Raw genomic sequence first — 24,491 nt, 5'->3', positions numbered from 1 at the left:
ATTTCTCGAATTCGCTCGTTGTGATCATTTCGCAAGACGTATGTGGGAGGAAGTAATTTGTCCAACATCCTGGAACCCACTCTCTCGCAGTTTCAATAGTAAACCACTTCATGAATCACAACGCCTCTCTTGTAGCGTCTGCCACTGGAGTTTATTGAACATGTCTGTAACATTTTAGCGCCAACTGAACGACCCTGTGACGAAACGCACTGCTCTTCTTTGGATCTTCTCTGTCTCATCTATTAGTTCTACCTCGTAAGGGTCCCTGGGTGATGAGCAATACTCTAGAATCGGTCGAAGAAGTGTTTTGAAAGCCACTTCCCTCGTAAACAAGTTACATTTCCTAAAGATTCCTCCTATGAAACTCAGTGTAACATCTACTTTTCCTACTGTTTGTTTTATGCGGTCATACCACTTGAAGTGCCTCTGGATAGTTGCTCCCAGATATTTTATGGCAGATACTGTTTCCAGAAGTTCTCATCAATAATGTAGTTGTACAGTAGTGGCTTTCTTTTCCTATGTATGTGCAATATTTCACATTAATTAACGTTCAGGGTCAACTGCCAGAGCCTGCTCCGTTCATCAATACTCTGCAGGTCGTTCTGCAAATCGATACTGTGCTCTGGCGTTTCTACTTTCTTATAGACAACCGCATCGTCTGCGAACTGTGTTAAGGAGCTTCCGAAGCCTTCTGCTAGATCATTTATATACGTTGTAACAGTCCTCTCACACTTCCTTGGATACTACAGGAATTACATCTGCAGATGTTGTTCCGTTAAGGGCGAAATGTTGAGTTTTATCTCTAAGGAAGTCTTGAATCCAGTCGCAAATCTGGTCCGACACTTGGAAAACTCATATTTTTACTAAACGGCTGTGTGAGTCGGTGTAAAATGCCTCCATGAAGTCAAGGACAACTGCATCAACGAGGCCACGGTTGGCTACAACTCTAAGGATCTCATGGAGAAACAGAGCGAAATGAGTTTCACATGATCCCTGTTTGCGGAATCAATGTTGATTTTTATAGAGGATATTTTCGTTCTCCAAGAACGCCATAATTCTAGAACATAATTCTTCAACAGAGTGAAGTCAACGATATACGCCTATAATTATGTGCATCTGTCCTACAACCCTTCTCGAAAACGGGAATGACCTGCAATTTTTTTCCGGTCGCTAGGTAGCCTTCGTTGCTCCAGCGATCGTCTGCGCGAGATCAGTTCGGAAAAAAGTAAACATGACGCTATTAAAAACGTAGCATAAAACTGACTTTGACTCTTCTGTAGTGATATATATCCGGGCTAACGTAACTCGTCTACTTGCTGGAGTTGACAATAAACAGATGAAAACAAAAGAAAAATGCACACCAGTTATTCAATCAACCGTCTTCAGTTGAAGTTTTGTGTTAGACAAGACAGAAATGTTACTCTTGTATGGAGAACTTAGTGAAGTGGCGATATATTTGAATGTGATGTACATTGGTTTTTGGGAGTGGCAGTTTCCTGTTCGAGCAGTCGTGAGCTCACATGTGGATTTGTTGTAGCAGAAGCGGGTTCATCTGGACAAGTTGTAATACGACTGCGTTGTCTTGTGTTGAAAATTTCCCCTTCCTGAAGCGCCACAACAAGACGAAAAAGGTACATTATTGCCACGATATAGCTCTTAGACTTCCTGCGCCTGAGTAACATTACGCCTGCATTCGACTACAATAAAATGAAAATAATGACGATGCTGTTTTAATCAAGGACTACCTTTACTGTACACAACATATTATTTAAAAGTACTACATTACTGTGTGCATGTATCCGTATCGCCGGCCGCTGTGGCCGAGCGGCTCTAAGCGCTTCAGTCCGGAGCCGCGCTGCTGTTACGGTCGCAGGTTCGTATGCTGCCTCGGGGATGGATGAGTGTAATGTCCTTAGGTTAGTTAGGTTTAAGTAGTTCTAAGTCTAGGGGACTGATGACCTCAGATTTTAAGTCCCATAGTGATTAGAGCCATTTGAACCATTTGTATTCGTATCGTGAATATCGGAACTTTATTTTAACATTATTTCAATTACTGTTATGCAAACTTCATTCTGCATGTATGAGTAGCATTCCTACCGTATCTACGTTGGTGTGTATTGTATTCTCACAAACCTTCAGCTGAAGGCGATTGACTGAACGACCGGTGTGCATTTTCTTTGTGTTTCTATTCGTTTAACGATACCCTAGTATCTTCAGTCTTTGCTTTTACGGGGAGTCAATGTCAGTTTCGCATTACCATTACAATAACTTCATGTTTACGTGAATAGTACACCGTGATACGTTTCTGGAAAGTTATTTAAGGGAGAAAATGGTTTACTGAATTAGAAATATAGGATGCTTTTTAAAAAAAACGTACTGCTGTTAATATCTTCATAATGAAAGAAAGTTACATCAAAGGCAATCATGCGTGTTAATGTCACCCTGGTAGCTAAAATTTTTTTTGCTTTGTTTTTCTTCTTGATAAAATCTTATTTGGGATGGTTCAGTATAAGTGGAACATTCTGTATATGACACAACAAGCAAGAATGAGAGTTGAGATGACAGGCTAAACTAAAATTGGGAAACGGGTTAGCGAAGGCTGCTGTATTGCTCCTAATGTGTTCAATATCTATACTGCTGGCCATTAAAACCGCAACAACAAGAAGGGTAGCAAATAATGAAATTTTACATACTGTGCGTATACAGTATAGTAAGATGATTTCATGATTAAATTTTTAGGTGCGAAGTTTAGTATACCGAGCTGCCCGCACTGGAAACAACGATAACCCTAACGCGGCTGGGCATCAGATCAAATTGATCTTGAATTACAAAAACGTGCGGTCTTGCGTTATCTTGTTGAAAGATAACGTTGCATGGGCCGCGAAGTTAGGGCCTAGCCAATGTCCTTAACTCGTCTGAGTTGTAACGGCTGCTGTCCAAAATACCAGCTATGCGAACCAGAAGTGGTGGCGTTGTATACGCAATGGCACGGGATCTAAAAAGACGACGTAGCGTCACTCCCGTGTTCAGTGTTGTCGCTGGACACGCCAACCTCACTGCTGCCAGGCCAGGCCACTGCTCTTCCTGTTGACAGTGTGTGAAGTTCTAGCGCAGTCCCACTGTCCACGGTGAGAACAAAACGATCTCCTGACTCAATATACATGACGTGGCTGTAAAATCGCGCAAGTCCGAATGAACAGTATTTCTGTCCTCTCGGGCACTATTCTCATGGGTCAGCTTAAATCGAAGTTTGGGAGTATGGCCTTTCTGAAGCCATCGATTCCATATAGTGGGATCCCACTAACACGAGCAGCAATATCGCAGAACGATAAAATGGAGTCTCGAAAGGCCATGATGCTGCTGCTGCCGAGTTCCGTCACGTCCTGATACACGTTTTTTTCTCCTTACATGGGGCACCACGCGCTCAATAACATGTAATAGCGAACAGGAAGCGGATATTACAATCGATTTATACACTGTCGACCAGTGCAAAAGATCTCGTTTCTTTATGTGCGGTATTATCCGTATGACATGCAAAAATGTTTCAAGCAAAGGAAGTCCCTTAGGGACCACGAAGACGAGGTCAGGCCAATTACAGCACATACAAAGATATTTAAGCAATCGTTCTTTCCACGCTCCGTGCAATAATGGAACGGGAAGAACGTTAATAAATAGTACAATTAATAATGCCCTTTGCCATGCACTACACATTGACTTGTATAATACAGATGTAGATATAGATTTAGGGATTACTAGAATAAGATAACAAACATCAGGGAAATGAGAGATCTATATTGACTGTTATGTTTTCCTCGCTCAATATTCGAAGGTTATCGGTAATCATAGTATGAAGGATTTCACGACCGGATGACATATCTTCTGGTAAACCTTCCGGGATGTAAGGTCGTGGTCCATGAAACTCTTCAGCTCCTAACGTTTCGTCCAGAGCTGCGCTGGACATCGGAGACTCACCGGAGGAGAAACACCACTCTGAAGATGTCCAGCGCAGCTCTGGACGAAACGTTAGGAGCTGAAGAGTTTCATGGACCATGACCTTACATCCCGGAAGGTTTACCAGAAGATATGTTATCGGTAATGTTGGAACGAAGTACCATCCAACGTTCCCTGCGTTACGGAGTTCACCTGTATATTCTGTTGTAAAACTTTACCACACACTTAATTAAATCACAAATTAAATGATTCGTAATTTTTGTCAAATTAATCTATGACCTGGACCCTATAGGAGTTACATCACAGAGATCGAAAGAAAATTAAGCACAAATACACTACAAAGAATGCTTGCATGCACTTCGAACACACCTGTTCTTTTATGACGTACTAATACGTTTCTGTAAGTGCAGTATTTCTACGGATCAGTTGAGTGACAGTGCTAAAAACATTCGATAGCCTAGATCGCATAAATATTTCTCTATTTAAGACAACCGGTTTCGACAGACTTTGCTGTCATCTTCAGGTCTTAAAAAATCTTTTTGTTATGAAACGTGTTCATTTTGCGTTTGACCTCACGCCAAGCTGTGACAATGTTGGCAAGGACAGGAAGCCACCTGACGCAACTGCGCACGATGTACGGAAGAAAGCGCAGTTTTATCCCGTATACAAGAAGGCCAAGAGAATAGATGCGTAAAATTATGGACCAATATCCTCGACAGCTGTGTACTGCAGGATCCAGGGACATACTGTTAAACCGAATGTAATGGGTCTACAGCAGCACGAATAACTTGTGTCCATAAAGCAGCATGAATTGAGAAAGACTCAGTTTAGGGAAACGGAGCTCGCCCTCTTTACTCATGATTTCATCTCAACCTTACGTGCCGACCAAAACATATTCCCAGACATATACACAGATTTTTCGGTAAAATCTGAATACTATACCACACTTTAGGCTGTTAAGGAAGATCCCAGCGAACGTAATAGATTCTCACATATGTGACTGGTTCGCAGACTTGGTGAGAAATACAAACCAGTACGTTGTTCTTCATGGCGTGTTCATCAGGAATAAAGTTAATGTCAGGAGTGCCGCTGGAAGTGTTCTCAAAGTACATGAAAGATACACAACTGGTCATTAAAATTGCTACACCACGAAGATGACGTGCTACAGACGCGCAATTTAACCGACAGGAAGAAGATGCTGTGATATGCAAATGATTAGCTTTTTAGAGCATTCACACAAGGTTGGCGCCGGTGGCGACACCTACAACGTACTGACATGAGGAAAGTTTCCACCCGATTTCTTATACACAAACAGCAGTTGACCGGCGTTGCCTGGTGAAACGTTGTGGTGATGCCTCGTGTAAGGAGGAGAAATGCGGACCATCACGTTTCCGACTTTGATAAAGGTCGGTTTATCGTATCGCGACATTGCTGCTCGCGTTGGTCGATATCCAATGACTGTTAGCAGAATATGGAATCGGTGGGTTCAGGAGGGTAATATGGAACGCCTTGCTGGATGCCAACGGCCTCGTATCACTAGCAGTCGAGATGACAGGCATCTTATCCGCATGTCTGTAACGGATCGTGCAGCTACGTCTCGATCCCTGAGTCAACAGATGGAGTCGTCTGCAAGACAACAACCATCTGACGAACCGTTCGACGACGTTTGCAGCACCATGGACTATCATCTCGGAGACCATGGCTGCGGTTACCCTTGACGCTGGTTCACAGACAGGAGCGCCTGCGATGGTGTACTCAACGACGAACCTGGGTGCACGAATAGCAAAACGTCATTTTTTAGGATGAATACAGGTTCTGTTTACAGCATCATGATGGTCGCATACGTATTTGGCGACATCGCAGTGAACGCACATTGGAAGCGTGTATTCGTCATCGCCATACTGGCGCATCACCCGGCGTGATGGTATGGGGTGTCGTTGGTTACACGTCTCGGTCACCTCTTGTTCGCATTGACGGCACTTTGAACAGTGGACGTTACATTTCATTTGTGTTAGGACCTGTGGCTCTATCCTTTATTCGATTCCTGCGAAACCCTACATTTCAGCAGGACAATGCACGACCGCATGTTGCAGGTCCTGTATGGGCCTTTCTGGATACACAAAATGTCCGACTGCTGCCCTGACCAGCACATTCTCCAGATCTCTCACCAATTAAAACGTCTGGCCAATGGTGGCCGAGCAACTGACTTGTCACAATACGCCAGTCACTACTCTTGATGAACTGTGGTATCGTGTTGAAGCTGCATAGGCAGCTGTACCTGTACACGCCATCCATGCTGTGTTTGACTCAATGGCCAGGTGTATCAAGGCCGTTATTACGGTCAGAGGTGGTTGTTCTGGGTACTGATTTCTCAGTATCTATGCACCCTAACTGCGTGAAAATGTAATCACATGTAGTTCTAGTATAATATATTTGTCCAATGAATATCCGTTTATCATCTGCATTCCTTCTTGGTGTAGCAATTTTAATGGCCAGTAGTGTATAAACTTTTTGTTGTATTTTTAGCGTCATGTCGTTTGTGTAAGGGGATATTTCGTCAGAATTTCTAAATGGAGTGATGAATGTCGGCCTGCGATGATTTGCTGCCGACTAAGCATCGTGGATTATATACCTAGTGTAAGGCAACGAAACGACATACGATGAAACGAGTTCAGTTATAGGGGTGGCGAACTGCCGACTTCAGTTTATTGTGCGAGTTCTCAGAAAGTGTAGCGTACCTACAAAGAGATGTCGCGCAGAATGCTTGTATTCCCCATTCTTTGGTGCCGCTCGAGTGTTTGCGATTTCCACCAAGTAGCAGTGAAGGAATGCGTCGAAACTATTCAGATATGCAAGGGAAAGTAAATTCATACGGCATGAATGGCTGAGATACCACGTAGGACAGGTTTAGCTTCCTAATTGAAAAGGATTTCCCTGTCGTTCGCGCCGTCAGGCGAGAAGTGTGAGAGCTCTGTGTGTAAGTGTAGGTGACTAATGGGTGCGTGTGGAGAGTAGTGTCACTTTCGTGTTGAAGATGATGAGAGAAGGAAGAGGGTGAAACCCGGTGCCGGAACATAGCCTACTCCCCACTAATACCATGAAGCGGGTAGCCGAGCTTAACGTCACCATCCGACGGACGGATCACCATCAACAGTGTCGCATGCCCTCACTTCATGAGACACTGTGGAGACGTTTGGTATTAAAACCAGGATGTAGACACCGGGTATGGTGATCAGAAACCTTACGTTACCACCTCCCCTCCACCAGCTGGCGAAATGCGAGGTGCATTCAAGTTCTAAGGCCTCCGATTTTTTTTTCTAATTAACTACTCATCCGAAATCGATGAAACTGGCGTTACTTCTCGACGTAATCGCCCTGCAGACGTATACATTTTTCCGTACACATTTTTCACAACGCTGGCGCCATGATTCCATGGCAGCGGCGAAGGCTTCTTTAGGAGTCTGTTTTGACCACTGGAAAATCGCTGAGGCAATAGCAGCACGGCTGGTGAATGTGCGGCCACGGAGAGTGTCTTTAAATGTTGGAAAAAGCCAAAAGTCACTAGGAGCCAGGTCAGATGAGTAGGGAGCATGAGGAATCACTTCAAAGTTGTTATCACGAAGAAACTGTTGCATAACGTTAGCTCGATGTGCGGATGCGTTGTCTTGGTGAAACAGCACACGCGCAGCCCTTCCCGGACGTTTTTGTTGCAGTGCAGGAAGGAATTTGTTCTTCAAAACATTTTCGTAGGATTGCACCTGTTACCGTAGTGCCCTTTGGAACACAATGGGTGAGGATTACGCCCTCGCTGTCCCAGAACATGAACACCATCATTTTTTCAGCACCGGCGGTTACCCGAAATTTTTTTGTTGGCGGTGAATCTGTGTGCTTCCATTGAGCTGACTGGCGCTTTGTTTCTGGATTGAAAAATGGCAGCCACGTCTCATCCATCGTCACAACCGACGAAAAGAAAGTCCCATTAATGCTGTCATTGCGCGTCAACATTGCTTGGCAACATGCTACACGGGCAGCCACGTGGTCGTCCGTCAGCATTCGTGGCTCCCACCTGGATGACACTTTTTGCATTTTCAGATCGTCATGCAGGACTGTGTGCACAGAACCCATAGAAATGCCAACTCTGGAGGCGATCTGTTCAACAGTCATTCGGCGATCCCCCATAACAATTCCCCCCACTTTCTCGATTATGTCATCAGACCGGCTTGTGCGAGCCCGAGGTTGTTTCGGTTTGTTGTCACACGATGTTCTGCCTTCATTAAACTGTCGCACCCACGATCGCACTTTCGACACATCCATAACTCCATCACCACATGTCTCCTTCAACTGTAGATGAATTTCAATTGGTTTCACAAGACGCAAATTCAGAAAACGAATGATTGCACGCTGTTCAAGTAAGGAAAACGTCGCCATTTTAAGTATTTAAAACAGTTCTCATTCTCGCCGCTGGCGGTAAAATTCCATCTACCGTACGGTGCTGCCATCTCTGGGACGTATTGACAATGAATGTAGCCTCATTTTAAAACAATGCGCATGTTTCTATCTCTTTCCAGTCCGGAGAAAAAAAAATCGGAGGCCTTAGAACTTGAATGCACCTCGTATCGGCAATGAAAATTTCTTCTACCACCAGGATTCGAATCAGCTTACCTCTGGGTCGAGAGTCACCGCACAGACGTGCGTGAGCGACCTCGGCGACGGAGGCAGGTATTCAGCGACGTTTTGCTGAATTTGTTAGTACAGAGTCACGTGTAGTTGGGAACGAGAGTGGCTGGAAGTAACACAGTAAGCTGTGCCTAGTAAAGTCAACAACACGTCCAGGGCGTATCTCCTTCCTGTCACGCAGACGGGATAACGTCATTCTCACTAGTTTTAGAGTAAGAGACCGCCCCATGACCCGTGGCATCTTGTTCCGATGAGAGGATCCTTCAATGTGTGGTACTTGTGGCGTACAGGAGTCAGTGTGCCATGTTCTAGTAGGGCTAATTTACCGTTATATGTCTTATTTTTACTGACAGTGACAGTAATGTGGTACGACGTTAAGGTTCTGCACAATGGCCAACTTGTTCGCTAAAATTTTAGGGATACACTTTTAATGTGATATCAGTGTCTGGCTCATCAGTGTTTTTTGCAAGTGATGAGCCAGATATGAATTCCTGTGTAATTATTGTAGCTTTCTTCCTGTATCACTTGCGTTTTAGTTGACACTTAGAACATCTGACCGTATTTACGCTAAGGATGTGAGACGATGACCCTGCGGTTGACCCTGTGTGAGACTGGGAGAGAGTGACTGTAATTATGTTTTACAACATTTTAACCACATTCATTTCTACTCATTTTCGTAAGGGCTCTGAGAATCTTGCCGTTGAGCGCCCATAAATTACACACACACACACACACACACACACACACACACACACGTATATATATATAATATACAGGGCTATTACAAATGATTGAAGCGATTTCATAAATTCACTGTAGCTCCATTCATTGACATATGGTCACGACACACTACAGATACGTAGAAAAACTCATAAAGTTTTGTTCGGCTGAGCTGCAGTCCGGAACCGCGGGACTGCCACGGTCGCAGGTTCGAATCCTGCCTCGGGCATGGGTGTGTGTGATGTCCTTAGGTTCGTTAGGTTTAAGTAGTTCTAAGTTCTAGGGGACTTATGACCTAAGATGTTGAGTCCCATAGTGCTCAGAGCCATTTGAACCATTTTTTGTTCGGCTGAAGCCGCACTTCAGGTTTCTGCCGCCAGAGCGCTCGAGAGCGCAGTGAGACAAAATGGCGACAGGAGCCGAGAAAGCGTATGTCGTGCTTGAAATGCACTCACATCAGTCAGTCATACAAGTGCAACGACACTTCAGGGCGAAGTTCAACAAAGATCCACCAACTGCTAACTCCATTCGGCGATGGTATGCGCAGTTTAAAGCTTCTGGATGCCTCTGTAAGGGGAAATCAACGGGTCGGCCTGCAGTGAGCGAAGAAACGGTTGAACGCGTGCGGGCAAGTTTCACGCGTAGCCCGCGGAAGTCGACGAATAAAGCAAGCAAGGAGCTAAACGTACCACAGCCGACGGTTTGGAAAATCTTACGGAAAAGGCTAAAGCAGAAGCCTTACCGTTTCGAACTCATTGATGGGGACATGCTGCGCCGAGTGTGGGAGGAACCTGATTATCGGCTTGATGTCTGCCGAATCACTAAAGGGGCACATATCGAACATTTGTGAATGCCTAAAAAAACTTTTTGAGTTTTTGTATGTGTGTGCAAAGCATTGTGAAAATATCTCAAATAATAAAGTTATTGTAGAGCTGTGAAATCGCTTCAATCATTTGTGATAACCCTGTATACACTGAGCCGCCCAAGAAACTGATATAGGCATGCGTATTTAAATACAGAGGTATGTTAACAGGCAGAATACGGCGCTGCGGCCGACAACGCCTATATAAGACAGCAAGTGTCTGGCGCAGTTGTTAGATCGGTTACTGCTGTTACCATTGCGGGTTATCAAGATTTAAGTCAGTTCGAACGTGGTGTTATAATCGGCGCACGAGTGAAGCGACACAGCTTCTCCAAGTTAGCGATGAAGTGGGAATTCTCCCGTACTACGATTTCACTAGTGTAGCGTGAATATCAGGAATCCGGTGAAACATCAAGTCTCCGACATCGGTAGGACAGGAAAAAGATCATGCAAGAACGGGACCAATGACGAGTGAAGAGAATCGTTCAACGTGACAGGAGTGCAACCCTTCCACAAATTGCTGCAGATTTCAATGATGGATCATTAATAAGTGTCACCGTTCTACCCATTCAACGAAACATATGGGCTCTCGGAGTCAAAGGACCACTTGTGTACCCTTGATGACTGCACGACATAAAGCTTTACACGTCACCTGGAACCTTAAACACCGAAATTGGACTGTTGATGACTGGAAACTTGTTACCTGATCGGACGAGTTTCCTTTCAAATTGTATCGAGCGGATGGACCTGTACCGGTATGGAGACAACCCTATGAATCCATGGACCCTGCGTGTCAGCAGGGGACTGTTCAAGCTGGTGGAGGCTCCGTAATGGTGTGGGACGTGTGCAGTTGGATTGATACGGGGCCCATGACATGTCTAGATACGACTCTGACAGGTGACACGTACGTATTCATCCTATCTGATCACCTACATCTATTCATGTCCATTGTGCATTCCAACGGACTTGAGCAACTCCAGTCGCACGATGCCACACCCCACACGCCCACAATTCCTACAGAGTATCTTCAGGAACAGTCTTCTGAGTTTAAATACTTCCGCTGGCCACCAAAATCCCTAGACATGAAAACTATTGAGCATATCTGGGTTGCCTTGCAACATCCTGTTCAGAAGAGATCTCGACCCACTCGTATTCTTACAGATTTATGGACAGCCCTGAAGTATTCATGGTGTCAACTCCCTCGAGCACTACTTCAGACATTAGTCGAATCCATGACACGTCGTGTTGCGGCACTTCTGCGTGCTTCGCGGGGCTCCTACACGATATTAGGCAAGCGTATCAGTTTCTTTGCCTCTTCAGTGTACATACACTATGTAATCAAAAGTATCCGGACACCTGGATGAAAATAACTTAGAAGTTCGAAGTTCGTGGCGCCTTCCATCGCTAATGCTGGAATTCAATGCGGTGTTGGGCCACCCTTAGCCTTGATCACAGCTTCCACTCTTGCAGGCATACGTTCAATCGGGTACTGGAAGGTTTGTTGAGGAATGGCAGCCCATTCTCCACGGAGGACTGCATTGAGGAGAGATATCGATGTCAGTCGGTGAGGCGTGGCACGAAGTCGGCGTTCCTAAACACCCCAAAGGATTCAGGTCAGTCCATTACAGGAAAGTTATTGTCGTGTAACCACTGCGCCACAGGCCGTGCATTATGAACAGGTGCTCGATCTTGTTGAAAGATGCAGTCGCCAGCCCCGAATTGCTCTTCAACAGTGGGAGGCAAGAAGGTGCTTAAAACACCAATGTAGGTTTGTGCTTTGATAGTGCCACGAAAAACAACAATTGATGAAAGGGCCCTCCATGGTAAACACTACCATACGATAGTACCACCGCCTACGAATTTTACTGTTGGCACTACACACGCTGGCAGATAACGTTCACCGGGCATTCGCCATACACACACCCTGACATCGGATTGCCACATTGTGTACCGTGATTCGTCACTCCACACATGTTTTTCCACTGTTTAATCGTCCAATGTTTACGCTCCTTACACCAAGCGAGACGTCGTTTGGCGTTTACCGGCGTCATGTATGGGTTATGAGCAGCCGCTCGACCATGAAATCACCTCCGGCCTAACTGCTATAGTACTTGCAGTGGACGTTGATGGAGTTTGGAAAATTCTATGTGATGGTCTGGATAGATGTCTGCCTATTACACATTACAACCCTCCAACTGTCGGCGATCTGTGTCAGGTAACTGACGAGGTCGGCCTGTACGCTTTTGTGCTGTACGTGCCCCTTCACGTTTCCACTTCACTATTACATCGGAAAAAGTGTACCTAGGGATGTTTAGGAGTGTGGAAATCTCGCGTACAGACGTATGACAGAAGTGACACCAAATCACCTGACCACATTCGAAGTCCGTGAGTTGCTCGGAGCGCTCCATTCCGCTCTCTCACGATGTCTAATGACTACTGAGGTCGCTGATATGGAGTACCTGTCAGTAGATGGCAGCACAATGTTCCTAATATGAAAAACGTATGTTTTTGGGGTGTCTAGATACTTTTGATCACATAGTGTATGTCACCGTTTGTTGCTGGTCGATACGATCAGCGTGACAGTGTTATGAGAACACTTCAGGAAAGAACGCAGCACTGTTGATGAAATTTGGTCAACCAGCAATTGCGACAGACTACACAGTGCACAAGGCATACAGGATATCTTCTCCTTGCTCCATGTGTGAGCGGAGTAAAGATCTGTAGTGGTAGGGAAGTTCCAATACCTCATTCGATACAAAATCATCCATCACTGCAATATCACAATTATATCGAGACCCCTTTAACATCGGAACAAAAGTGTCTTTACCAACAGCATCGCAAAAATTGTCTTTCCTACGCATATTAAAAATTTGCTCTAATAGTATTATACGTATTTAGAATAAAAGGTGAAATATTCGTATATAGTGCTGGCCCTTGATATCGAACACAATGAAGGACAGAAAATAGCGAATCTTTACTTACATGGTAAGGTAATAAGAAATTTACACTACTGACCATTAAAACTGCTACACCACGAAGATGACGTGTTACAGACGCGAAAATTAACTGACAGGAAGAAGTTGCTGTGATATGGAAATGATTAGCTTTACAGAGCATTCACATAAGGTTGTCGCCGGTGGCGACACCTACAACGTGCTGACATGAGGAAAGTTTCCCACCGATTTCTCATACACAAACAGCAGTTGACTGGCGTTGCCTGGTGAAACGTTGTTGTGATGCCTCGTGTAAGGAGGAGAAATGCGTACCATCACGTTTCCGACTTTGATAAAGGTAGGATTGTAGCCTATCGCGATTGCGGTTTATTGTATCGCGACATTGCTGCTCGCGTAGGTCGAGATTCAATGACTGTTAGCAGAATATGGAATCGGTGGGTTCAGGAGGGTAATACGGAACGCCGTGCTGGATCCCAGCGGCCTCGTATAACTAGGAGTCGAGATGACAGGCATCTTATCCGCATCGCTGTAACGGATCGTGCAGCCACGTCTCGATCCCTGAGTCAACAGATGGGGGCGTTTGCAAGACAACAACCATCTACACGAACAGTTCGACGACGTTTGCAGCAGCATGGACTATCAGCTCCGAGACCATGGCTGCGGTTACCCTTGACGCTGCATCACAGACAGGAGGGCCTGCGATGGTGCACTCAACGACGAGCCTGGGTGCACGAATGGCAAAATATTTTTTCGGATGAATCCAGGTTCTGTTTACAGCATCATGATGGTCACATCTGTGTTTGGCGACATCGCAGGGAATGACATTGGAAGCGTGTATTCATCATCGCCATACTGGCGTATCATCTGGCGTGATGGTATGGGGTGCCATTGGTTACATGTCTCGGTCACCTCATGTTCGATTTGACGACACTTTGAACAGTGGACGCTACATTTCAGATGTGTTACGACCCGTGGCTCTACCCTTAATTCGATCCCTGCGAAATCCTACGTTTCAGCAGGATAATCCACGACCTCATGTTGCAGGTCCTGTACGGGCCTTTCTGGATACAGAAAATATTCGCCTGCTGCCCTGGCCAACACATTCTCCAGATCTCTCACCAACTGAAAGCTTCTGGTCAATGGTGGCCGAGCAACTGGCTCGTCACAATACGCCAGTCACTACTCTCGATGAACTGTGGTATCGTGTTGAAGCTGCATGGGCAGCTGTACCTGTACAAGCCATCCAAGCTCTGTTTAAGTCAATGCCCAGGCGTATCAAGGCCGTTATTACGGTCAGAGGTGGTTGTTCTGGGTACTGATTTCTCAGTATCTATGCACCCAAACTGGATGAAAATGTAATCACATGTCAGTTCTAGTAAAGTATGTTTGTCCAGTGTATACCCGTTTATCATCTGCATTCCTTTTTGGTGTAGCAATTTTAATGTTCAGTCGTGTAGTACACAGGACTGCCACTTCTGGCACATGACAACCAATGGGAGCAGCAATATCGCGGAACAAAAAGTTATTGTCTCGAAACACCATGATTCTGTCTCTGTCGAATTCCTATACTGGGAGATGTAAGTTTCACCTTTATACACGAGGCAGAATGCGATCTTCTCACAAAGAACCAAGAGTCAAATGCGTTTTCTTGAATGTAAAGCGCACTGCGTGACGTTTGTGTTAATCGTATTTAGTAGGTTTAGGTACAGGATTGTACACGGCTGCCCTCGGCGGCGCGTGTTGCAGGTGTGCAGCCGGTGGCGCGACGTGCTGTACCGGTCTGCGCGCTACTGGAGCGGCCTGGTGCCGGTGCTGCGGTGCCGCGAGCTGCGCGCCGCGCTGCCGGGCGAGCGGGCGCGGCTGTACGCGTCGCTGCTGCGGCGCGGCTTCCACTCGCTGGCGCTGCTCGGCGCCGCCGACGAGGACGCGCTCGACCTGGTGCACGCCTTCCCCGCCGCCAGCAAGCACGTGCACTCGCTCAGCCTGCGCTGCTGCAGCATCAGCGACCGCGGCCTCGAGGCGCTGCTCGACCACCTGCAGGTAGGCCCTGCGCACTGCCACTCAGAAGCACCTCGGGGGGTTGCGGATGACGACTGCGCCTAAACTACGAGGCTTACGGTAAAAGACACATATCAGTCGACGGAACATCTCTTCATGTGTCGGTTCGCAACACCTACCGCGGCGCAGTTCCACTAGGGGGCAAGTGTGTCGGAACATGCAGTCATATAAATCGCTCAGTATCGTCGCATCGAACTACTTTGCACCTGCAGATAGGCGACTCAGTGAACGGATATCCAAAGCGGACTGCCGTCACGGCTTCCGCTTGTAATGAGATCAGTGGATTATAAACACGTATTGATGTTACCGCGCTGCAAATGGTGCCCATGGTTCAAACGGCTCTGAGCACTATGGGATTTAACTTCTATGGTTATCAGTCCCCTAGAACTTAGAACTACTTAAACTTAACTAACCTAAGGACATCACACAACACCCAGTCATCACGATGGTGCCCATGGTGAGCGCGTGTACTGTGAACTAAAAATTTGTAGAGGTACTCCGTCCATTCATATACAAGGTGTTTCCGTAAGACCGTGCAGAAATGTAACAGGACGTAAAGAATGCTCCACTGAACAATTCGAGACAGGGAACCTGGGGTCGGAGAAGCCAGCTTAAGCAGATATGTAAGTGAACTTGTCTACGGATGTACAGTATCTGTCATTACTGCTTTCCAGCTTATTTACAACTAACAAGCGTACAAATTTACACGTGCTGTGCTGTTTATTTACGAGTGAATTCCTTAGTTCCTGCAAGGAAGCAAGAAGAACAAGCCTGATTACGAGGTAGCCACGATGCAAGTTTTGTTTACTTTACTTGTCCAGCCGGCGGGGGTGGCCGAGCGGTTCTAGGCGCTACAGTCTGGAACCGCTACGGTCGCAGGTTCGAATCCTACCTCGGGCATGGATGTGTGTGATGTCCTTAGGTTAGTTAGGTTTAAGTAGTTCTAGGGGACTGATGACATCAGTCAAATAGTGCTCAGAGCCATTTGAACCATTGTACTTGTCCATAAGGTGGCTCTGCTGAATCGTATTTACGTTGTCCAGTGACAGAACGCGCTGTGAATCGCGCGACAAACCCATTCATTAATCAGTGCTATTCAGAGACATACATTATAATGCGATGGAGCAGTACAGGTACAGTATTTCCTGGTCGCTGGACTGGAAGGGGAGAGGTCCTATTCCACGGCCTGCGAGGCCACCTGACCTGAATCTTGATTTGCTGAAGGGGACCAAACAGCGAGGTCATCGGTCCCATCGGATGAAGGAAGGATGGGGAAGGAAATCAGTCGCGCCCTTTCAAATGAACCATTCCGGCAGTTCCCTGAAGCGATTTAGGGCATAATTTTTTCATAATGCGGGACACAGTCAAAATATATTTGTTTAAAGTCAGTACCGCCATAACACTGTTGTTTATTTACAGTGTTACATTTACACTGACACAATCATGATTTAGGCTTCAAAGTGCCATTATCAACTGTTTTAAGTGTTATAAATTGCCTAAGATGGTATGCCATCAAGTGTTTTAAGTGTTATAAATTGCCTAATGTAGCATACCATCTTAGCCAATTTATAACACTTAAAACACTTGATAATGGCACTTTGAAGCCGAAATCATGATTGTGTAAGTGTAAATGTAACACTGTAAATAAACAACAGTCTAATGGCAGTACGTACTGACTTAAAAGAAAAGAAAAAAAGCGTTTTATGGAAATCACAGAAACCTAAATCACGATGGTCGGACGTGGGTTTGAACTGTCGTCCTCCCGAATGCGCTAATCTCCTTCATTATTTCCTATGCGAATATCTAAAGTCACTTGTGTATGAGACCCCAATGGATACAGAGGTGGGATTAGTTGCCAGAACCGTAGCTGCCTGTGGTGTGATAGAGATACTCGTATTTGTCAGGGCGCGTCAGAATCTTGTTCGCCGATGTCACGCTTGCATTGAGGTTGATGGCCGTCAGTGTCAGCATATTTTGTAAGATACAATAAAAATTCTACGTTCAGTGATGGCATTTGCAGTGAACTAATGTAAATAATCGAGTACACAGTAATGTTATTTTATTCCTATTATCTCCTTAAGCTGGCTTCTCCGACCGCAGGTTCCCTCCTTCAAATTGTTCAATGGAGCATGCCCTATGCCCTGTTAAGTTTTTGCGCGCTTTTACGGTAACGCCCTGTACGTCTTCTAGTTTTCAAACATTCGTCTTTCGAAACTTCACAGGCACTTACGAACAACCGTGTGTATTTTGAACGGGTAGTGCCTCACAGTTTGTAGCTAGCGGTCTGCTCCAGCTTACCATGGTTAGCACTAAGTATCTACAACTCGATGACTTTTCTGGTGTAGCAGTAATTTTGTTTACGGGTCACAGCGTGAGGTTAATAATGTAGCAACGTGAGTTTATTGAATATCGCCATTTTAGTATTCTGAAATGATTTAGGCAGAGCATGTCAGGAAAGTTCTCCAGAGACACTAATGTCATCTGTTCCATATTTAATTGGCTTAGGGGTGACATCTCGTGGCAGTGATGGGAGCTGCGAGCCACCGCACTACCCGGTTTCCCCAAACTGCAGAGTCACTTTGGCGCGAGCTACAATTTATGTGTGATTTTTTTCTCATGTGTTTCTTCCCAGCCTTTCAACATTAACTCTGTATCAAAACATCTGCTCTAACCATCTTAATATCTGAAACATTCTACATTGCACGCTCGTTAGAAAATCTGCAGTAGCTCGCACTGGCTTCCCCTGCGTCCAGCCATCCTGATTTAGGGTTTCCTTGATTTCCCCTAAATCGCTTCAGACAATTGCCGGGATGGTTTCTTTGAAAGGACACTGCCGCTTTCCTTCTCCATCTTTCCCTGATCCGAGCTTGTGCTCCGACTCTACCGTAATGACGTCGTTGTCGACGGGACATTAAACACTAATCTCCTCCTTCCCCCTCCTTCACAATGATTAGAAGAGAACAACACTATTTTTGTCCACTATTCTGCTTATTGTAGTATAAGGAATACGCAGAAAAACACGTAGTATAATCAATGAAAGAAGAAAGTGCTTTTTTTTCTTGTAATAGTCATAGGAGTTAACGGAAATGAGCAGAGTCGAAACAATCTCTGCTTTAAAGAATCATTTATCAAGCCAGAGAGGTTTCCCGAGGAAGCCACTATAAACAACGTTGAATGATTGCCTTAGGTCTGAATCACGATAAAACCAAATCTCAAAACGAAAGTGGCAACTATACGCTAGAAACATCACACTCTGCCTCCGTACAGATACAATCTAGCAACCTGTGGTCTGCGTTTCTTCTTACAGGACGCCGGATCCACGATGGGGACAAGGAGATACACCCTGTCAACTACATGTAATCAACATGGGCGGCAAATTCATATAACGTAGTTGTGTACAGAGACTCGACGCCACTTTAACAAGTGTCTGAACAATGAGGGTTAGTTATATAGAAAAGCACACGAAGGTATGTATTTGCACGTGTAGTGAAAAGTGCCGTTAATGATATAACTGAGTATGGTATTCGTGATCTAGCAGAAAATATATATTTCGGAGTATGTCAGGGATGGACAGGGATGATGAATGGATTTTTTGTAAGTGAGCCGTGCTCTTCGGTGGCTCGTTGCAGAGTCATTTCATTCCGTATGACTTCTTATCTCCATTTGCCTATGTATCTCTTCGTCCTGGTAATATCAGCACAGCCGGCCGTGGCGGCCGAGCGGTTCTAGGCGCTACAGTCTGGAACCGCGCGACCGCTACGGTCGCAGGTTCGAATCCTGCCTCGGGTATGGGTGTGTGTGATGTCCTTAGGTTAGTTAGGTTTAAGTAGTTCTGAGTTCTAGGGGACTAATGACCTCAGAAGTTAAGTCCCATAGTGCTCAGAGCCAATATCAGCACAAGAGTGCAAATGTCGACGGTATGCGCTTGTGTGCCTTGTTTGAGGTCAAAATATTCCATTTACTGAGGTTTCTTGATGTTGACAACAGTGATGCCAACTTTACTCTTCGTCCTCAAGCTTGCATTCAGTATTCCACAGCTCCGTCTCGGGTTTGTATCTCAGGAAACGTTAGTTGTACGTTAAAAGTGACACATAGCAGTTCTGACACTTTTCCTGATGAACAGTTGGCGAAAATGCTTCTGTGTATTGGTTTACTGAATGCAGTGGAACAGCGGTATAAGGACGCTATGCTGACCTATTCCTGATACTAAAATGTAAGTCGGAGACGAAACGTTGGGAATCACCACAGAATTCATCAACCGACCACAGCATAACAGCCCGGATAATTATAATGGACATGACCTATTCCTATAGTAACCGCAGCCAGAGCACAGTACTTTTTCATTACTGCGAGTTTTGTGTTGTTAGTCTTGGGAAATGGATATTACATGCTTTTTTCGTTGTTGTGTAGCTAATTTTATGGAAACAAATATAACTGGAGCAACAAGCCGAATAAATCACCAATACGTCATTAGTCTGCAACGAGGCACCAGAGAACATGTGCTTCTTATACCAAAAACTCCAAAAATATCCGTGAGTGTACTCCAAAATTTTGTCTCAGTTTGGGTGTCAGAGTTCGGGTTCACACTCTATATGCCGTCATCTATCAGACTGAGTCATAGCTTCTGGGTAAAGCCGGCTCATGGGTACTGCGAAGCAGATAAGAAGGTTCTTCGTTCTGAGTCACTGCTATTCTTTGGAGGAGTGATAGTGCCTTGGGTATTTTGGGCCTGAAAGTAAATGCTGTCAGTTTATAAGAATCGAATCGGAGCTTATGTGTTCAGTGTTTGCTCGAAGACAGAGTTTCTTTACACTGCGCTGGTCAACGGGCGAGGTGTATGCTGGCAGTGAGGAGAGAATCTGCAGGCCACTGTTCGCCGCGGTGGATTGGCCCTCCCCTTTCCGTTGTCTGCGCAGGGGACGCGGCGTTCGATGCCATTACATTTGGAGGAAAAACATTTAGAATCTGACTTGTTATACATGACACTTCTTAGGAAGTAGATCTGAATACACTGCAACAAGCTGTCGCAAATAACTGAACAGAAAGGCGTAAATGACGTTTGATTTTAAATTAGGGTAATAGTTGCAGATATCATTATATTACATTTTTTTAATTTATAGCTCTTTTTGAAGCTACTTAATTCTGAACATTTGTATTTTAGCAGATCGAACTGTAAAACACCGAACTGTATTTAATTATCATTACGTGCAACAATGCCCATCTGTTTCTGACTGGTCAGCTTCTCTGACTGCCAAGTGCAGCAGCCGTGAGCGATTCTAGGTAGCCCGAAGGACTTCGTCTTGGTACGAGCAGTGCAACATTATGTAGTTATCTACTTCCTTTTTTATTTTAGACTTATCTACGTACTTTAACGGATCACATCTTACCCATAAAGTCGTATAATGTGAGTATAGCACATAATACATAGCCTGATAAAAAAGTGAACCGAAAGAACAGATACCATTGATGACCGTGCAGCTTCCCTAGAATGAAATGATAATTAAATCGACACCCTAGCTGCAGACATGCGTTGATATACATCATTGGGGATATTTTGAAAATGTGTGGCCCGAACGGGACTCGAACCCGAGATCTACTGCTTATATGGCAGATGCTCTATCCATCTGAGCCACCGAGGGCACAGAGGATAGTGCGCGTGCAGTGACTTATCCCGTGCACGCTCCTCGTGAGACCCACATTCCCAACATGTCCACACCACTGCTTTCGTAGTGCCCCTAATAGTTGTTTGACCATCACACTCATTACTCGTAGCAGATTAATCAACCAAGTCCCGTACGAGTTGGGGCATAGCGTGTGTGTTCGCACAAGAAGGTCAATGAGTGGGTAGCCATATTTTAACTATATATGAAGGTAGTATCTGTTCCTGAAAGAACAGATGCCAGTTTGCAGCTAGGGTATCGATTTAATTATCATTTAATTCTATAGAAGCTGCACGGTGATCATTGGTACCTGTTCTTTCGGAAACAGATACTACTTTCATAAATAATTAAAATATCCTGCCATTGACCTCCTTGTGCGAATGCGCACGCTATGCCCCAGCTCGTACGGGACTTGGTTGATTAATGGGCCACCAGTAATGAGTGTGATGGGCAAACATCTAATAGCCGCTGTACGAATGTAGTGGTGTGGACATGTTGGGAATGTGGGTCTCACGGGGAGCGTCCAAGGGATAAGTCTCTGCAGGCGCACTATCCTCTGTGCCCTTGGTGACTCAGATGGATAGAGCGTCTGCCATGTCAGCAGAAGATCCTGGGTTCGAGTCCCAGTCAGGGCACACATTCCCAACATGTTCCCACTCATGTATATCAACACATGTTTCCAGCTAGGATGTCGATTTAATTATCATTTCATTCTAGGGAAGCTGCATGGTCATCAATGGTATCTGTTCTTTCGGGAACAGATACTACCTTCATGTATCATCAAGCTGTCACATTCCGATGCTCCATAAATATGGATATTCCAAGATTCTACCAGCCGACCAAATGGAGACCTGAAAACGCTGTGGCACACGAGTACGCGGCATTCCCATGTCCTTCACACTCATCACGCAACATCTCACGCTGTTCGTGCACTTCATATACCGTAGCGTGCCTGGTAACAACGCTAAACACGAACGAAACTAATGCACTCTGGTAGCCGGTTTACCTGTCCCAGAGAAGTAAAACTCCAATCATTTACATATTCGCTGGTGGTGTGCACGTGAACACAGTTACGTTGATATCCGACCAAGTCTTTTCCGAGCTTCACTTTTTGTATCAGTCAGTGTATATCAATATGAAATTTCAAATGTATTTCGTTTCTATGCGTTGTGCTCTTTAAGGAAAGTAAAATAAGCAGAAAAGAAGGGTAATCGAAGAAGAGAAAGGTAACCATTACTTTTTATGGAAAAAATTACATACTATCCTTTAGTCGTCTAGCACACATATACAGGGTGAGTGACCAAATTCTGTTTCTTGTTCCTAAAGGTATTTCTTCCAATAACAGACCTAATTTTCCTTGTAGGAATGTGCTGTACTTCCTTCCATTAAGATTTCCTTAGATGAAATAGGAGCCTATAATTCTGTCCTCCAGAATCCCACAACATACATTCACCGATCACGGTTTTTGATGTGCAACTTGCCGCAGCCAACATGGATTTCCAGTTGCACAATAATGCATGTTATGCAAATTAACATTTCCATGGTTCGTGAATGTAGCCTCGTCAGTAAAGAAAATCAAATTAATAAATGTGTCTGAATCTGAAGTTGAGCCCATCGGCAGAATTCAATGCGACGCATACATTCCGTACCAGTTCATTCTTGGTGGAGACTGGTATGCAGAACACGAGCAACACTGCTCTGGCTCCTGCCATATTCCCTTGCGATTTGACGCGAACTAACTGAAGGATCTCGAATCATAGGCAAGAGTACCAATTTCCGTTTCCTCGTTAGTAACTTTCCTTTGCCGGACATGTTTCCGATGCGTTAAAGATCCAGTTGTTCTCAATTTTATCGTACACATATTTAAGTGTACGACGTTTAGCGTGAGTACGTTGAGAATATCTTTCAGCGTATAAGTCTCTAGCTCTCACTGAATTTCGTTGGCATTCTCCGTAAATGAGACGCATATCGACTTGTTCTTCGAGGGAATACATCATTCACATTCGTTTGATTCGACGATACTAGTCGTACCGTTGCTATTAGTGTTGTATTGCGAAACCGTCGAATGGTGTTTACATGTCAATGGCACGTTAGATGGATACGCCGTATTCGGCGAATATTTACTATTTGCACGATATACGAGAGAGAATTGTCAGAGCATGTGCTTCGATAAGCGCCGAAGTGATAAGGAATACCACTCAATCCATGATAAGAAGATTGCAGCACCGCATTGATACCAATGGTCATCACTTCGAACACCTTCTGTAAATGGACGTCCATGCCACCTTTTTGACCTTCGTTGACCTTCAAAGATCTTACTGTTACACATCATTGGATTCGTCCTCGATAGCCGCTATCAGAAAATAAGTACCAAACTATAGCATCCAATAAAAAAAAATAAAAAAAGACGCGACCCCACCTAGCAACAACGAACCAACGTCATACTACGGCGTTCGTTGTACCCAGCACTTTTCAGCTCCTATCATAATTTCGCAGTTATTCTTGATGGCGATGGCTAGTGACTCACCCTGTATAGTATATAATCTTGCGAAAGAGGGATTTAAAAGCACGGAAAAAGGGTGTACTCTGCCTCGTACAACTGAGGACCTACCTGAAGGAGGTAGGTCTCCTGTTGGGGAGAGCCGAAATTAATGAGAAGAGTGGTATGGTAAGGTGTCTCTCCATTTTGGCGTTCATGAGTGTATCAGAATAACGCAACGTTCGTCCGGTAGCATGTCGTCTAGAAGACCTGATCGTAGACTTGTGTCATGTACGCATTCCAGTTGCTGGATCCCCTAGGTTTGGCTAAGCCACGTCTCCGCAGTACACTTTCTGGAAGTGCTAGTTCTGCAGGTTACGCAGGAGAACTTCAGTGAACTTTGGAAGATAGGAGATGAGGTGTGAGGTAGTGGCGGAAGTAAAGCTGTTATGACAGCTGTTGGTAGCGCACTTGTCTGAGAAAGGTAAAGGTCCCGGGTTCGAGTCTTGGCCCGGCATACAGTTTTAATCATATCAGTGCACACACCACTCTAGAATTAAAAATTCATGGCTAAGCCACGTCTCAGCAACATTATTTCCTCCATTAGTGCTAGTTCAGCAAGGTACATTGGAGAACTTCTGTGAAGTCTAGAAGGTAGGAGATGAGCTACTGGTGGAAGTAAAGCTCTGAGGGCGCTTTATGTGCTTGCATAGTTCAATCGTCAGAAGATCTACCCGCGATAGGCAAGGATCCCAGGTTCGAGTTGCGCCTCAGCATACAATTTTCATCTGCCACGTAGTTTCACACTGCCCTAAGTTTCATGAGCACCTGGTCACTGTTCGTCTAGCAGAAAATGACTACAAAATGTTTTTAACGGGTCAAAAGCAAACTGAAGTGAGACGATAGGCGTATAAACCTGTTCCGCCTCTCCTTTCCGCCCCCCCCCCCTCCCCATGCCCCAGAAAAAAATCAGACACTAAAAAGGGGGAAGGAGTTGTGGAACGTAAAGGAAAGCTGGTAGGCGTGTTAATACATCTGAAAGATGATTTCTTTTCAAACTTCGCGCCGGCCGCATAACAGGATGCAACGTCGTCCACAAACAACAATAACCGTCCCCGTATTAACCGACC

At 45.1% G+C, this 24,491-nt stretch overlaps 1 protein-coding gene across 1 annotated transcript in view; it reads left to right on the top strand.

The window, feature by feature from the left end:
* Positions 1-24,491, top strand: part of LOC126176488 (F-box/LRR-repeat protein 16) — an 831,486-nt gene that overhangs the window by 222,102 nt on the left and 584,893 nt on the right. Inside the window, exon 3 of the mRNA XM_049923643.1 lies at positions 14,911-15,204. Coding sequence (XP_049779600.1) covers positions 14,911-15,204 — 294 coding nt within the window. The remainder of the gene's footprint in view (positions 1-14,910; positions 15,205-24,491) is intronic.

Source organism: Schistocerca cancellata, chromosome 3 (assembly GCF_023864275.1).
Source record: "Schistocerca cancellata isolate TAMUIC-IGC-003103 chromosome 3, iqSchCanc2.1, whole genome shotgun sequence".
NCBI lineage: Eukaryota > Metazoa > Arthropoda > Insecta > Orthoptera > Acrididae > Schistocerca > Schistocerca cancellata.
The sequence above is the reverse complement of the archived record's forward strand: the minus strand, read 5'-3'. Positions and strand labels throughout refer to the sequence as shown.